This window comes from Lonchura striata, chromosome 5 (assembly GCF_046129695.1).
Source record: "Lonchura striata isolate bLonStr1 chromosome 5, bLonStr1.mat, whole genome shotgun sequence".
NCBI classification, from domain to species: Eukaryota; Metazoa; Chordata; class Aves; order Passeriformes; family Estrildidae; genus Lonchura; species Lonchura striata.
The window spans coordinates 17,699,281-17,713,898 of record NC_134607.1 but is presented as its reverse complement, the minus strand read 5'-3'; the positions used below and the strand labels follow the sequence as shown (position 1 = coordinate 17,713,898).

Sequence of the window (14,618 nt, the reverse complement as noted above, 5' to 3'; positions counted from 1 at the left end):
GATATGCCAACCTTTAATAAGACCAGGGTATGCTTTTTGAGCTTGGGGAGGCAGAAAACCTAAAAGCATTGCAGCAGGACTTAAACCAATGTGAGGTGATCACACAAGGGCAGTAGAATTATTTAAAATGCCAATATCATCGTTTTAGGGCTATCTATACTGAGGAGTGAGCTCCTAAAGGTACCACAACTGTGACTGAGACCAGAGCTTTGCTGGCACCACTCTACAGAAACTTGAATCCATAGTTTATCATAGGCACTCCAGAAAGCCATAGATCTCCATCAGAGGTGGTCCCACTGCCTCTGTTACGAGATAATCCCTAGGGAATGACCACCTCTGGGTCATGCTGCAGCACCTCCTTCTTTAATGAAGACTTTGACTAAAACTTAGATACTATTTATATTATAAGATCATCTATCTTTTCTCACCTCCATAGAGTCAGGAATGAGGCAAAACCAGAGCTCCTGGTAACAGGGAAAGGAACCTTGAATATTTTCCAGATCCATCAGTGACCTTAGTAGTCCATTATAAATACAGATGGAGAATTTTGACAACAGAATGTAGGTGCTGTTTTTTAGATCAAAGAAAAGATAGAGAAGTAAAAGGTGGGATTCACTCAATTAAATATATATGTCTGAAGGCATCCATGTGTGTGCTGCCCAGCCCAGGTGTAGTCAGTGCAGAGAAACTAACAACTGACAACAAAAATCCCCTGACATCTGAGAACTTTTCAAAGAAGTCTTTTTAAGAAGTAGGTTTTTAAAACAAATACAAATACCACCAAAGAATCCAGGTTGATATTGTTTACATTTTAGGAGGCAAGAATTGGGATAAGTGGGCACTAGTCACAGCAAATCATAGGCATCTTGGTGTTTTCAATTCAGAGTAGCTTGAGGACTTCACAGTCACTGTGCACTGCTGCACAGGGCACCACACCTGCCCTTTATACTGCATTTTTTTTTTTTTTGGGGTGTTGCAGAAAAACTGACACACTGTAAAATGCCAGATTTCCCCTCTGGGGTGCAGATGTTGAGGAAAGGTGAGGTTGCCCTTGGCTTATGAGCGAGATTGTCAACTAAACGATGTTAAGTGGCGTCACATCAAGGCTTGATTAGCTGTAGGCATCCTGTTGTTTCAGCCAGTTTCCACACTATCCTTGACCCAAACACTCATTTTTAGCACTGGTCTCAAACATGTTTGTTTTCTGATCCATTCCCATGCTCAATAAACATTTCCATGCACAGTGGCCTAGGTGCAAAGCTGAGAAAGGCAACTAGACTAGAACTTCTAAAAGCTCTTGAGAGAACATTTTGCTTCTCTGAATTTTGAGCTTTTTTTTTTTTTTCCCCTTCTGATTTGTGGAATCTCTCATTGTCTTTGAAGAAAAGGGCATTGAGGTTAGCTATCTCATGGGAATTACAGGTGGGATACTGGTGTTCTCTTTTTTGGCATTCAGTCATCAAAGAGAGCCACTCCCTCTTCTCATATATTAATATTCACACTTGTTTTTACAACAGAATTTATTAAAAATGTGCATTTTGGAAGTGGTTTTCAAGCTAAAAAAGGATAGAATGTCCATTACTTTAACTGCTTCTTCCATGAATGCCTTCTAGTCAATGAGAAGTGTTTGTGCAGGCTGCATTACGATGTATTAGTTATGTATGCATGCACATATATTTGTAAAATTTATATATGCCATATACATATATTGTGTAACTAGTGTTAGTGCTTCCATTTGCAGATCTCAAAGAACTTTGCTGAGCAGTCTAATAATTTTTACCTATTTCTTAGTAATGGGGAAGCCATGGTAGAAAGGGGATGTGACTTATTTAAAATCACATTATCAGGTCAATAAGAAAGGGAATCTCTGTCTTTAATTTCCAATACAGTGCTGCATTGGTGGGCAGTGACATCCATCTTCTTACAGGTAACTTCTATTTAAACCTCCATTTGGAAATTCTAATTCAGTTGTCAACCTCTAAAAGAGAACATTAAAAAAAAAAAAAAAAGTCTGTAAAACGTGAAAAACAGGTCCTGCTAGTACTTAGAACAAAACTTGACCAATATCAATTCAAGTCTGTTTGCAGGCCATTAGTTTGAAGAAACAGTAAATTGGAGTCTAAAACTCCGAGTATTAAAAAAAAAAAGGCTATGACATTGATCCAGGATGAACTCACTCTTCCAGTTCAAATATGTAAAATGCGCCTAATCCGGTGTGTTAACTTTTTGCTGGCAGGCTTTGGAAGAGATCAGCTACTGTCTGTCTGCACCACTCCAATTTCATGCTGGACAAGTAGCATCTGTCTTTCTGAAGTCAGCATAAAGCCAGCATAAAACTGACATAATCTATGCATCAGGTCCTCCGGTTAATTTGACAGAGAAACAATGGTGTGACCGCATCTGAGCTGAATCAGTTTTGTCCTGCTGTCTAATCAGTGGCACTGAGACCTTGTGTTAATGGTGATGGAAGAGCAGCCCTAGCCCAATGCCCCGACCCCGCTGCTGTTTCGCATTCAGGTTGCCTTGACCGTACCCAAACGCCCTCATTCACCGGGGGCAGGGAAGAGAGCGGGTAACTCTGCTTTCCCAGTTTCCCGAAACAGCAGGGGGATACTTGCTGCCGCCCCCCCGCTCCCGCAGTTTGCTGGGCTGCATCTCTCCCTCTACTGATACCCGCACCGCCGCCGCTGCGGCCATGGCTGCAGCACGCTGAGCAGAGCCGAGCGGCGGACACGGCGGCGGAGGGGCGGGAGGGACCGGCAGCGAGGGGAGCGGCAGGGAGCAGCCCCGGGCGGCAGGGAGCAGCCCCGGGCGGGAGGGGAGCAGCCCCGGGCGGGAGGGGAGCAGCCCCGGGCGGGAGGGCAGCAGCCCCGGGCGGGCGGGCAGCAGCCCCGGGCGGGAGGGAGCAGCCCCGGGCGGGAGGGCAGCAGCCCCGGGCGGGAGGGAGCAGCCCCGGGCGGGAAGGGAGCAGCCCCGGGCGGGAAGGCAGCAGCCCCGGGCGGGAGGGCAGCAGCCCCGGGCGGGAGGGCAGCAGCCCCGGGCGGGAGGGCAGCAGCCCCGGGCGGGAGGGCAGCAGCCCCGCGGGCGCAGCGCCGACATCCCGGCGCGCCGGGGCCGGCTGCGCACCGCTCCGGCAGCTCCGCCGCTGCCGCCGCGCCGCTTCCCCGCCCGCCCGGCGGCGATGCCAGACCTGAGGACGCTGTCATCTTAAAGAGCGCAGGGGAGGGACCGTGTGAAGGGAGGAGGCGGGGGCCCAGCAGCAGCATCTCCGCGGGAGCCGCCGCACGAAGGCGCGCTCCCGGCCGCCCCGCTCGCCGCCCCGGCCTCCAGCGCGCCGCCGCCTCCCCGGGCAGCGGGGCTCGGCAGCCCAGGCGCCGCCGCGGCGGGGGAGGAGGCGGCCGCGGCCGCGGCGGGGCGGACCGCGCTCGGCGGCGGCTGCCGCAGGCGGCCCCGGCCCCGGCCCCGCGCCCGCCGCCGCCCCCGGGCCGGCCGTGCCGGTGCCGCCCCTCGGCCGCGCCCGCCCCCGGCTGCCTGCTCGGCGGCGCGGCAGAGCCGCCGGGGCTATGGCTGCGGAGGAGGTGCTGCAGGGCGCAGACCACTACAAGAGCGAGATCGAGCGGCTGACCCGGGAGCTCTCCGAGACGACCCACGAGAAGATCCAGGCGGCGGAGTATGGGCTGGTGGTGCTGGAGGAGAAGCTCACCCTCAAGCAGCAGTATGATGAGCTGGAGGCGGAGTATGACGGCCTCAAGCAGGAGCTGGAGCAGCTGAAGGAGGTGAGCCAGCCGGGGCTTTTGTCTCGCCCCGCCGCCGCCGGGGGCTGCGGGCAGGTGCGGGGCGCCCCACGCGTGTCCCCGCCCGGCCCCGCGCCAGCCGCTGCAGGTGGGCGAGCGGGGACGCGGTGCGGAGGAGGGGCTTCCCGGGACCGAGGATCAGCCGGGATCCTGGCGCTTAAGGACGGATTACACGAGATCGCAGCCCCTTGCCCTGAGAAATTCCCCCGGCGCTCCGGCTCCTGCCGCCGGCAGCCTCCACTTGTGGGGACAGGCGTTTGCGGCAGGGGAGGGTCCCCCCGGTTCTACCTGCGCCGCATCGCCCAAGGCTTTTTTAGGAAGAGCAAAGGAAACAGTGGGATGAGAGCTGGGCCAGCGCAGTGCATACGGAGTCGGGATCTCTGTAAACAGCTGTCTGCAGTGCGTGAGGAGAGAGACAATTCCTTTTGAAGTTATTTATAGACCCGCTTTAGTCTGCCAGTAAGGGGAACCGCTGCCATTGGGGAGGGGGGCTGTACAACACTCTCGAGGTCACCCATCAGTGGAAATTAAACTTCTGCGTCATGCTGAAGGGGTGAAGTATTTGACTGGAGGAGTGATTTGGGGTTTTCTTTCAAATGTGTTTTTGTAACACTCAAAGTATGAAGTAGGTGGGTGTTACACCTTGCCTTTCAGCTCTGCTAAACATGACAGACTCCAAAAAATCATCACTGTCCCTATGTTCATCCTTAAGGGAAGCAACTTGAGGCCGCTAACAGTGCACGTAGGAAGGACTGTGTGTGCACACGTATGCAGCACTCACAGCTCTGCACTTCATGCTGTTTTTATACCATCTCAGAATGTAAATGACTAGGTTTTGTAAACAGAAGGTAAAGCATCAAACAGATATTCTCTCAAATTTACAATGTATCTTTTTGCCCTACAAAAAAAAATACCCAAACCAAACCAAAAAAACCCTGCTATATAGAATGTGCAGAAATTCTGTTAGAGTTAATGACATTTCTATTAGAAACCATGAACATATTCCATATGGTGAAAATACACTTAAAAAACTTATTTATGTGTATATTCTTTAGAGTACTAACTGATGCCCTTTTAGTAGTGTTTTCAATAAAATAAAGGTTTCATTTTACTTGCAGGTAAATGAGTTATGCTACAGATGGTTCAGTGTCCAGAAGAGTTGAGAACATTTTTTTTTCAATATGAAGAATAAAAGCTGTTTTTCAGAAAAACTTACTGATCTCCTTAAACTTGATCTCTGCCTCCCTGCCCCCCTGAGCCTATGGAGTAGGCTCAGGACTTTTGAAACCAGTAATAACAGAGTGAGGGGTAGAGATACATAACTTGTCACTGGCATGAAGGCAGTGCTGTTTGAAATGACCTGACAGTAATAGAGGAACAGAATTAAAAAGGGAAAGTGCAATGCTGTTTCTAGGGAAAAAAAGAAGAAGAAGAAGATGAAGAAGGAGATAAGCCAGGCTGCAGCTAGCTGTTATTTCACCATAATCATGTACAAGAGAAGACTGGTGAGAAGCCAGGATGACACATGGGTGCACAGATAGAAGAGGTAGTGCAAAGAATTGAGTAATAATCAAAATTATGAAACTAGAGGGATTAATAAACGCAGTTAATTGAAATCAAAGATGGGCACAAACTCTCTTCCCATTTACCTCCCTTTGAAGTTAGTGGGGTTGCATGCTCTGCAGCCCAGAATATCTCCTGTGGGGCCATGCCTTCATGCTGTGCCAGCCACAGCATGGATACTGGGGGGATGTTCACAGAGGGAGGAACAGGAGAAATCCCTGATGTCAAGCAAGAGTGGAGCTTCTTCAGTTTCCAGTCCAGACCCAGGGCTCTCAATTCCAGACCTCTCCTTGGCAGCAGGTAGGGCGTTTCCATCCCTCACCTAGGCTGCAAGCAATTATTTCTTTGCTTTTAACCTTTATAGCAGAAACCACACTGATTCTTACTTCACATGCACTCTGCAGAGGAGAATTTTCTTTTAGCCCTTCCTCTTGCTGTAATCTGTCTTTTACGTCTGTGTTAACACATCCATGATGTCAGTTCCCTCAGCACAAGTCAGACTTGTAATGTTGAGACACAAGCAAATGGTGCCTCTGATACCACCAGTGAGGCAGAGTTCAAGTAGTGCAGGCAAATTGTCCTGTGGAGTGTAGATGTGGGGCTGTAGGGTTCTGTCTGAAAGCTCTTAAGGGGGCAGAGAAGTCCAAAGAAACATTTTTAGTTTAGTAAAACACCATCCAAAATGTGTGGAGGAGGGTTTTTGTGTCCTTCCTCCAGCAGGTCCTTGCAAGAAGGTGCTGCCCAATGGTAGGAGATAGAATGCCAAGACTGACTGACTAACAGGAATCTCTCCTTTGCTCTTACTTCACTACATTTGCATCCTCTTTGAAGCCATTTTGGGGCATAGAAATCAGGCCTTAGGTTTGGGCTAGAACAAGGAGTTTGTCCATTCCCAAGGAGTAGTAGGTGCAAGAGGGTGGCCGGGATTATTTTAGGACAATTACTTCTTCTGCTGGACCTTCTCTGAACAGATTCAGTTACTGGGCTTGGCTTTTTTTGAGACAAGTCTTAATTTTTTAACAGTTTTATTAGTGATTTCTTGTGTTCTGCTGTTAGGACCTCATTGTATTTATTACTCAGTTGAAGAGATGCCTCTCACTTTACTCAGCCATGGTTTGACAGACTGGGATCTGAAGTCTTCTCCCATTCTCCTTGGCAATCCAAAACTCCAGTGGAGTTTAACAGTCCTTTTCCATGTAAATGGAAATACCTCAGCTATACAATAATTTCCATCATTGGAGAGTGAAATGGGAAACTAAGGCCATTATAGGATGTTGAAATAAAAGCAAATTACAATATATTACATTAAATATTAATACTTGTGTACAGGATATATGCTATCCACCCTGCAATATGAATTGTTTTAGTAACCTCTGATGTTTCTTTTGCTGTGTTCAGAGGTCTCTGCTTTAGCCCAAGATTTTGATGTTTTGGACCATGAGAGAAATTTATGTTGCAAACCTACTATTTTTATTTAATTTTCATAAGGTTTGGGTTGGTTGGTTTTTTTTTTTTCAGCTTGAAAATGATGTTTCTACAGTCAATTACATCTCAGTCTAGTAGAATTTTGTTTTTTTGGTGAAACACTATAGTTTTAGGGCCCCTGTTACGAATGTTACTTTTGCTGATGTGCCTTTACAGTCCATAAAAATTCAGAGACTGGGACTTGTTGCTATTAGCCATGGGATTGAAGGTAGCTTGTTTTCATTGTCTTGCTCAGTTGGGAGTTTAATTACCATCATATTTTATGTAAAACATCTTCCAGTGATTTTATTATATCTGGTCTTACATGTTCGCATTGCATTTTCAGTAAGAATAATATGTGTTGTTAGTTTTATTTCTTTTAATGGAAGTGTAAAATGGCTTCATATTGATCTTCTTGCCTGTTCACTGTAGCTGTCTCCCTGTTTTAGCATGGGGGTCCCTTCCAACCTCAGCCATTCCATGATTCTCTGATCAGCCACTGGACGCTGGTGGCTCATAAAGTTTTTAAAGCAGAGAAATATCAGTCACATCTGCTCATGATTAAATAGATATGGAAGGCTTTGGAGTCCACCTCTGCAAGAATTAGACCTGGGAAATCCTAGCAGACATTTCTCTTTGGGAATCAAATCATGAACATGGCAGCTGTTGCTGCTTTAACTTCCTCTCTGACTGACTCATTTAGACAATATCTCACTTGGCTTCTTGGCTTTTATGTATTTCATTCTATGGAGACAAACTCTTCTGCTGGGTTGCACATAGCACTGGCTATCTGATTTCCAGGCAATTTGGTGCTTGCTTTACTTAAAAGCAAATTATCCACAGTAAATACCTGGAAACCAGGCTAGTGGTGAGTAGCCCTGTCCTTGGCAGGTGTTTGTTTTCTTTACCTCACAGAAATGTTGTGTCAGTGATTATGAAGTGCTTACTCAGTTTACTAATAGGGCTTCCAGAAATAATTCTTGGTCTCTGTCTGAAAGGGTTTTTTGAGGAGTAGAGCTGAGTAGAGCTCTGGCACCTTCTTTTGCACTATTTCAGCACAGGTGACTCAATCTCCATCTCTCCTCTTCTAAAGTGATGCTGCCTCTCCAGCTCCCCCATTGTTCTCCAAAACCTCTTGCCCTCCTGCTACTTGAATCACCTCTGCCTCTTCCAGTGTACATTTGGTGAGACTTCTCTGGATCCAAAAAGACTGGAGGAGAGGTAGACTCCTCCCAAAAAGTATCTCAAATACAGCTCTCTTAAATATAGATTCTTATACACACTTGTCTACATCATAGGATGCTTAGAAAAGTGTGAAGTGGCTCATAAATCCCACTGAGATATTCCAAATTCTCCCCACAGCGGAATGTGTTCCACATATGGAGCTTGGGAGCTGTGAACTGCTGCCATCTCAGTATATCTTTACACCTCCTTCCAGTGACAGCATCTGTGGGCTTGTGTTGGATGAGGTGAAACATTTTCAGTGCCTCATCCTGATCTCACCACTTTATGATCCTGATCTCACCGCTTGGTGCCTGCTCACGTTGTGTCACTCAGAAAGTTTGTGCTGCCCAGCACCCAGCTCAGAGATGAGGAGTAATTCAGGCTGGGGACCGACTGACTGACTGACTGAGGATCAGGTCTGTGGCAAAGGATTTGGGAATCCTTGAGGACAATAAGCTGAGTGTTGGACAGCGGTGTGTCCTGACACTGAGAATTCTAATGGCATCCTGGAGATTCAGTAGCAGAAGCAGAGCTGGTAAATTGAGGGAAGTGGTTTTCACTTTCAAAGTGGCAGTTGTTAAACCATATCTAGAAAACAGCATCCAGTTTGGGCTCCCTTAATATGAGAAGACATGCATAAACTGGACTGCATTCAGCAAAGGACCACCAAGATAGTCAAGAACTGAAGCACTTGCCCTGTGAGGGAGGCTGAGGGGGCTGAGCTTCTTCAGCCTGGAAAAGAGAGGGCTGTGAGGGACCCAGCATCAGCTGTCCATACACACAAAGTGCATTGAGATGTCAGAGCCAGGCTTTTTGCAAAGTGCCCTCTACCTCTCGTTGGAAGCCTGTCACTATGGGTGTCCCTCAGGGGTTGGTACTGAGCCCAGTATTGTTTAACTTACTCATTGGCGACTCAGATGAAGGGGCAGATGCCTCCTTATCAAGTTCACTGCTGGCACAAAGCTGGGAGGAGTGGCTGATATCCCAGAGGGCTGTGAGCCCTTCAGAAGGACCTCGATAGAGATGGGAAAGATGAGCACGGAAGAACTGTCGGAAATTCAGAAAAGGCAAGTGAAGGATCATGTACTTAGGGAGGGATAACGCCATCCTCCTGGCTGGGTGCTGACATGCTGGGAAGCAGCTCTGTTGGACAACAAGCCATCCATGAGCCAGAAAAGTGTCCTTGTGGCAAAGAGGGCCAGTGGTGTCCTGGGGTGCATTGGGAAAAGCATTGCCAGCAGGTTGAGGGAGGGGATCCTGCCCCACTGCTCAGCCCTGGTGAGGCACATCTGGAGTGCGGTGTCCAGTTCTGGGATCCTCAGGACTAGACAGACAGAGCTCCTGGAGCAGGTCCAGCAGAGGGTGACAAAGATGAAGGGACAGGAGCATCTCTCTTACAAGGATAGGCTGAGGGAGCTGGGTCTGTTCAGCCTTGAGAAGAGACAAATGAGAGGGGACCTTAAGCAATGTCAGTAGTATCTAAAGGAAGGGTGTCAAGAGGATGGACCAGGTTCTTCCAGATGGAACTTGAATCACCTCTGCATCTTCCATATTTGAAGTGTACATTTAGTGAGATTTCTCTGGATCCAAAAAGGCTGGAGGAGGGGATTCCAAGAAGTATCCCAAATACAGCCCTCTTAAATGTGGATTCTTACACACACCTGTCTACAGGTAGTAGAGGCAATGGGCAGAAATTGTTGCACAACAAGTTCTACCTTAATGTGAGGGAGAACTTTACTGTGCAGGTGACCAAGCACTGGAAGAGGTTGCCTAGAATGGTTGTGGAATCTCCTTCCCTGGAGGAAGGGAGGTTAGACTAGCTGACCTCCAGTGGTCCCTTCCAACTGAAGTCGTTCTGTGATTCTGTGAAGAGTGGGAAGACAAGAGATAAATGACATAAATAAAAACTACAGAGGTTCATACTGAATTTAAAGCAGATCTGTTAAAGTAGATCTGTTTCCCCATGAGCACGGGCAGTCCCACAGATTGCCCAGAGAAGTCATGCAGTCTCTTTCCATGGAACTTTTCAAGCCCCAGCTGGTTACAGCCCTGAGGAACCTGGTCTGAGTGCAGAGCTGGTCCTGCTGTGAGAGGAGTTTGCACTAGGATAGAAAGGGAGCAGACAGCAAGGGGCCTTGAGCAGCGCAAAGTCTCTTAAGGGTGTCCACTGTGCACAGTGAAATTCGTGGGACGTGTTGCTGTTACCATACACACAGTCATGTTCTGCCTGGACACAGTGACTGCCAGCAGGCCCACAGCCTCACTTTGTGCTTGAATTTCATTTTCTCTTGCTTGTTACTAAGTCTGCTGTGACCCGGGGTTACTCAGGGCCGAGTTTGGTGTGCTCATCTCTCAGCAAGACAATCCTACATCTCCCTCTGCCATTCCTGCTCCTGTTCTGGCTCTCAGCTGTGCAACTGTTCATGCTGTCACAGCAGGGTAGGAAACCAGCCTCAGTTAAAAATAACTGAGGAAGGGTTGTTGGTCTGTAACCCAGATTGGTTTCCTCAGCTGATTCACAATACCTCCCAGGGAACTGTTTTACCTTTGCCTAAAAGTCAGCACCAGGAGAGGAATGCATGCAAGAGGGAAGAGGGGGACGGGATGAACTGCTAAAGTGGGTACTGATGTCAAGAGAGATGCTCATCAAATTACATTAGGATCACTTCCTCCAAGAGGAAATGAATCCTGTGCATTAGCCTACAGAAAACATAAGCAGCTGGAATCATGTTAGGGGAAATTAGGACTATTGTTGGAGCTTTGGCAGCATGCAAAGAAAAATGTAGTTGAAGCTTTTGGTTTTTTTTCCAGGAACCTGTATTCCCAGTTGCTCTCAGTAATTGTGTTGTATCCTTAGCAGGCAGTACAGAAGAACATGCAATATTAATCCTCCTGTAATAACCAGGCCTTTAGCAGAGATGGTCAGCTTTCAGCACTGGGGGCTCACATATTCACATTTTGGACACTCCAGTTTGTTTTTTCCCAATAGTAAAATTATATTTTTAAAATTTTATTCTTTCATCAAATAAATCTCTTTCTAATCTGAGTGATTCTGATTGAATCAGTCCTCTGGGTTGAACTCCTCAGAGATAAATGGAAGTTACAACTGGATTTTATGTCATGGAAAAGTAAATTTTCCATAGATTTTCTAGGAAATACTGGATTAGTACCAACTCTAATATGACCGATTGAGGTGTTAATCCCTTTCAACTACTTCCTGTGTGAAGTTTATGAATGTAAAATTGGGGGTCACAGGAGAGATTTTAATCTGAAGGTCCACATCTGTTTGGAATTAGGCCTTTTTATAGTGGATTAGAAAATAGCTAATTTGCTACCATCTTTTGACCTTCCTTTAGTTGAAATACTTTTTGCTTCCCTTCTGTACTGCCTAGTGGATTTTCTTTCTCAGGGGGTGTGTGTGCACAACAGCATTCAGGGCGAACACCTGGCTGTATTGAAAGTGCAAGAGGGGCAAAACAATGGTGGAGAACATGAGATTTGGCATAAAACAGTAATTTGTGAACATTCATCATGGTAAAATGAGGAGCATTTTCAAAGTCAAATAGAGTGAATTTGCACCTGGGCAACTTTTATATACCTTATGCAACTGGCACTTGGAGGAAAGTATATGCAAGATCATTTTCTGGCTGTATTGAGGGTTTCTAGAAGAAGAGCTTTCTTCTTGAGATTGAATGTGGTTTTTCTCCAGTACCTCGTTCTCTCTTATGTTTTTGCATCAGTGTTTTCTCCCTGTGGACAATGAGAGCAAAATCCAAATCAGCCCTTGCTCCTGCTTCCCTTTTGCCTCTGTTACAGATTTCCCTTCCCTCTTTGGCTGATACCTGAGGGGATAATGTTTAATTCAGTACAATTCTATACTGTACTTTTTTTTTTTTTTTTTTTTGAGGGATGATTTTAAATTATAGTGGCAGAGGCTGAAAAGCATGCATTCATTTCTGCTGAACTGTCTTACATTCATTCCACGACTTTCATAGCCTTCTTCTTTCCTCATTTCCTTGAGAAATCAAAAATACTCATTTTATGTGGGAGGAGAGAGAGTATTTTCCTAATTTAGAGGAATTGACATAGTGTGTAGAGACATGAATGTGCCCTTTGTCCCTTTATCACTTGCATCTCTCATAGCAGATAATTATGAGGAGAAACCAGCAATTTTTTGTACTGTACTATGAATGTAGTCTGTGAGTACAGAGCAGCTACAGATGGAAATAGCTGGGACTAGTCAGAAGGTGAAAAATGTGCCTGAGCAAGGGCAAGTGCCTGAAGCTGAAGTAGGCAGGTAGAAATTAAGCTGGGTTGCAGATTAGATTTGTTGGTGTCTATACTTCTCTGCAGAGGGTAGCATTAAAAATAATTTTGAGATTATAATATTTATGCTTCTGAATTTCTTTCACCATCAAAGTTTAATTAATTTGGTAGTTAAAAGAAGGAGCAGTCCACTGTCCTAAATCTATGGTTTTGGGACAGACCTATGAGACACCAAAAGGCTTTCACTAAGACTGAAATGCATCCAGTCCCATTTTCTTCATCTCTCTTGGGGTTCCTCTCTCTCTGTCTGCAGCTTGATTCTCATTCTTGCACAGTGCTTGTCTCCTGCTCATGCTGGCTTATGTACTTTTACATTTTTTTTTCAATCTTTGCCCTATATCTTAGCATTCACTTGCTGCTCTCTAAGGTATGGAACTGAGATTTTTATATTAAAGAGCTTTTTTTGTCATTGTGTGAATGTAAGAAATCTGGCCATTTTTGGCAGATTAGACCTTCCATAATATGCTCAGATATTGTAAGAACATGAGGGGTTCCTAGAAATACTTTGAAATGTTGTTTTAGCATTGACTGAAAATGAAACAACCAAGGATTTGTCCCCTCTGCTTTGTAGCAGCCTCACCATTAAATTCATCCTTGAAAAGATCACTTTTAGGGCAGCTTTCAAATTGGGTTGGCTGTGTGGATGTGAAGGAAGAAAACTCTTTTCCATAAGGCTTTAGGAAATTCAACCCTCTTTAAAAAAAAAAAACAAAAAAAAAACTGTATGGTTTCTGGAATTGTTTAAGCCCAGACAAGACTACTGACGCTCAGTGAGGTTAGATAATACACTCAGACCTTTTGATCAGCACTGGGAATAGGGCCCCATATCCACATGGTGCTGCCATACCTTCTCCACACCCTTGCTGCCCTGAGTCACACCTAAGTTCCCTCTGCATTGTCTTCAACCCATCTACACAGCCAGCAGTCCTCTAGCAGTGATGGAAACACTGTGCTGAGCCAAGAAGCATGAAAGACATCCTCAGTGAGCAGAGTTGGTCACCTTTCACTTCAATCACCTCTGGGGACATTCCAGCTAAATTATATAAACTTCACTTCCCTGTGGTTTGGGGTTTTTTTGGTCTGTGTTTGTTTGGTTTTGATTCTGTGATCTCTCAGAGCTCACAGGTGACACACAGGTAGCAGGGGCAGTGCTGTGCATTTGATTTGTACTCTGGGGAGTCTGTCAGCACCAAACAGGCTTTCCTTGGGTGCCTTAGTCACACTGGATGGATTCTCAGTGTACTGAGAATGAGCTGCACAGCGCTGTTTGTCATCACTAGCTGATGACTAATTCCCAAGGAGGGAAGCTGGAAGATGCTAATAGCTGCAGTTCTAACTTCTGTTTTGGATACTTAGTGGGGGAAGCCCAGCTCCTAGTAGTTGTAAATCTCAGATAGGAAGACAAAAGTAGATTTTTAAGGATAAAGATAGGAATTTGGGTCAGGCAAAGGGAACAGGTGGCTTGGTGAAATAATTAATTTATAAAAGCTTGGCTGTTGGCCAAACATGAACACAGCATGATTTGGATTTTGTCTTCTCAGGAGTGGAGTATTGTCTGCTCACACCCATGAGGCAAGGTGCAGGATGCCAAACTGCACTGAATCCTGGCCCTGCCCAGAAAGGCAGAATTCTCAGCCTTTTGGCATTTGAGTGTTCAGAGGACTGGAGCATTTGGCCTGGAGGCAGATGAAGAGTTCACAATTGGATTAAGGAGTCTGTGTAATCATTGCCTCTGGTTCTCAATTTAATGGCTAAGACAAGATACTTAACAACTGTATTGTCCAACTTGAATCTGTGATTCTTTTTATTAAATATGGGCTCTCAGTAGCTTGTGGTTCCTATAATAAATAGTATTAATAAAGACAAGCTTGTGAGGCTTTTTTTTTTTTTTTTTTTTAGGTGAGTAGGAAAAGTTTTGCTCATACCCTGAATACCTCATAGAGTTTTTACAAAGCATTAAAAGTTTCCTTGATTCTGGATAATTCCAGGTGACTGCACAGCAATGGCAAACATGCAGAGCTCACCTGAGTTAGTTGAAGGGATTGTCCTTTCTTTCTTTGGTAACTGCCTGCAATTCCCACCTACAGACAGTTAGGAAAGGTTGGATCTAAGCATCCCATGTGAATAATGCTATCTCTAACAATATACCCTCTATTGAGGGCTGTGCCTAAGGGTCATTTATAGCAGGTATGACTCAAAGACCAATGCTGAAGTCCTGCCTCCATGGGTAAATCAAAGATAATGGGG

The 14,618-nt window shown here is 45.8% G+C and overlaps 1 protein-coding gene across 6 annotated transcripts in view; it reads left to right on the top strand.

Moving 5' to 3' along the window:
- Nucleotides 1–3,491: 3,491 nt before the first annotated feature.
- Nucleotides 3,492–14,618, top strand: part of BICD1 (BICD cargo adaptor 1) — a 167,436-nt gene continuing 156,309 nt past the window's right edge. For 5 of the 6 annotated variants that reach the window (XM_021540005.2, XM_031507959.2, XM_021540007.2 and 2 more), the window contains exon 1: nt 3,492–3,776. In XM_021540005.2, coding sequence (XP_021395680.1) covers nt 3,564–3,776 — 213 coding nt within the window. In that variant the 5' untranslated portion in view covers nt 3,492–3,563. Of the gene's footprint in view, nt 3,777–4,912; nt 5,442–14,618 lie in introns of those variants that run through there. The other variant, XM_077783357.1, reaches the window with a different exon arrangement.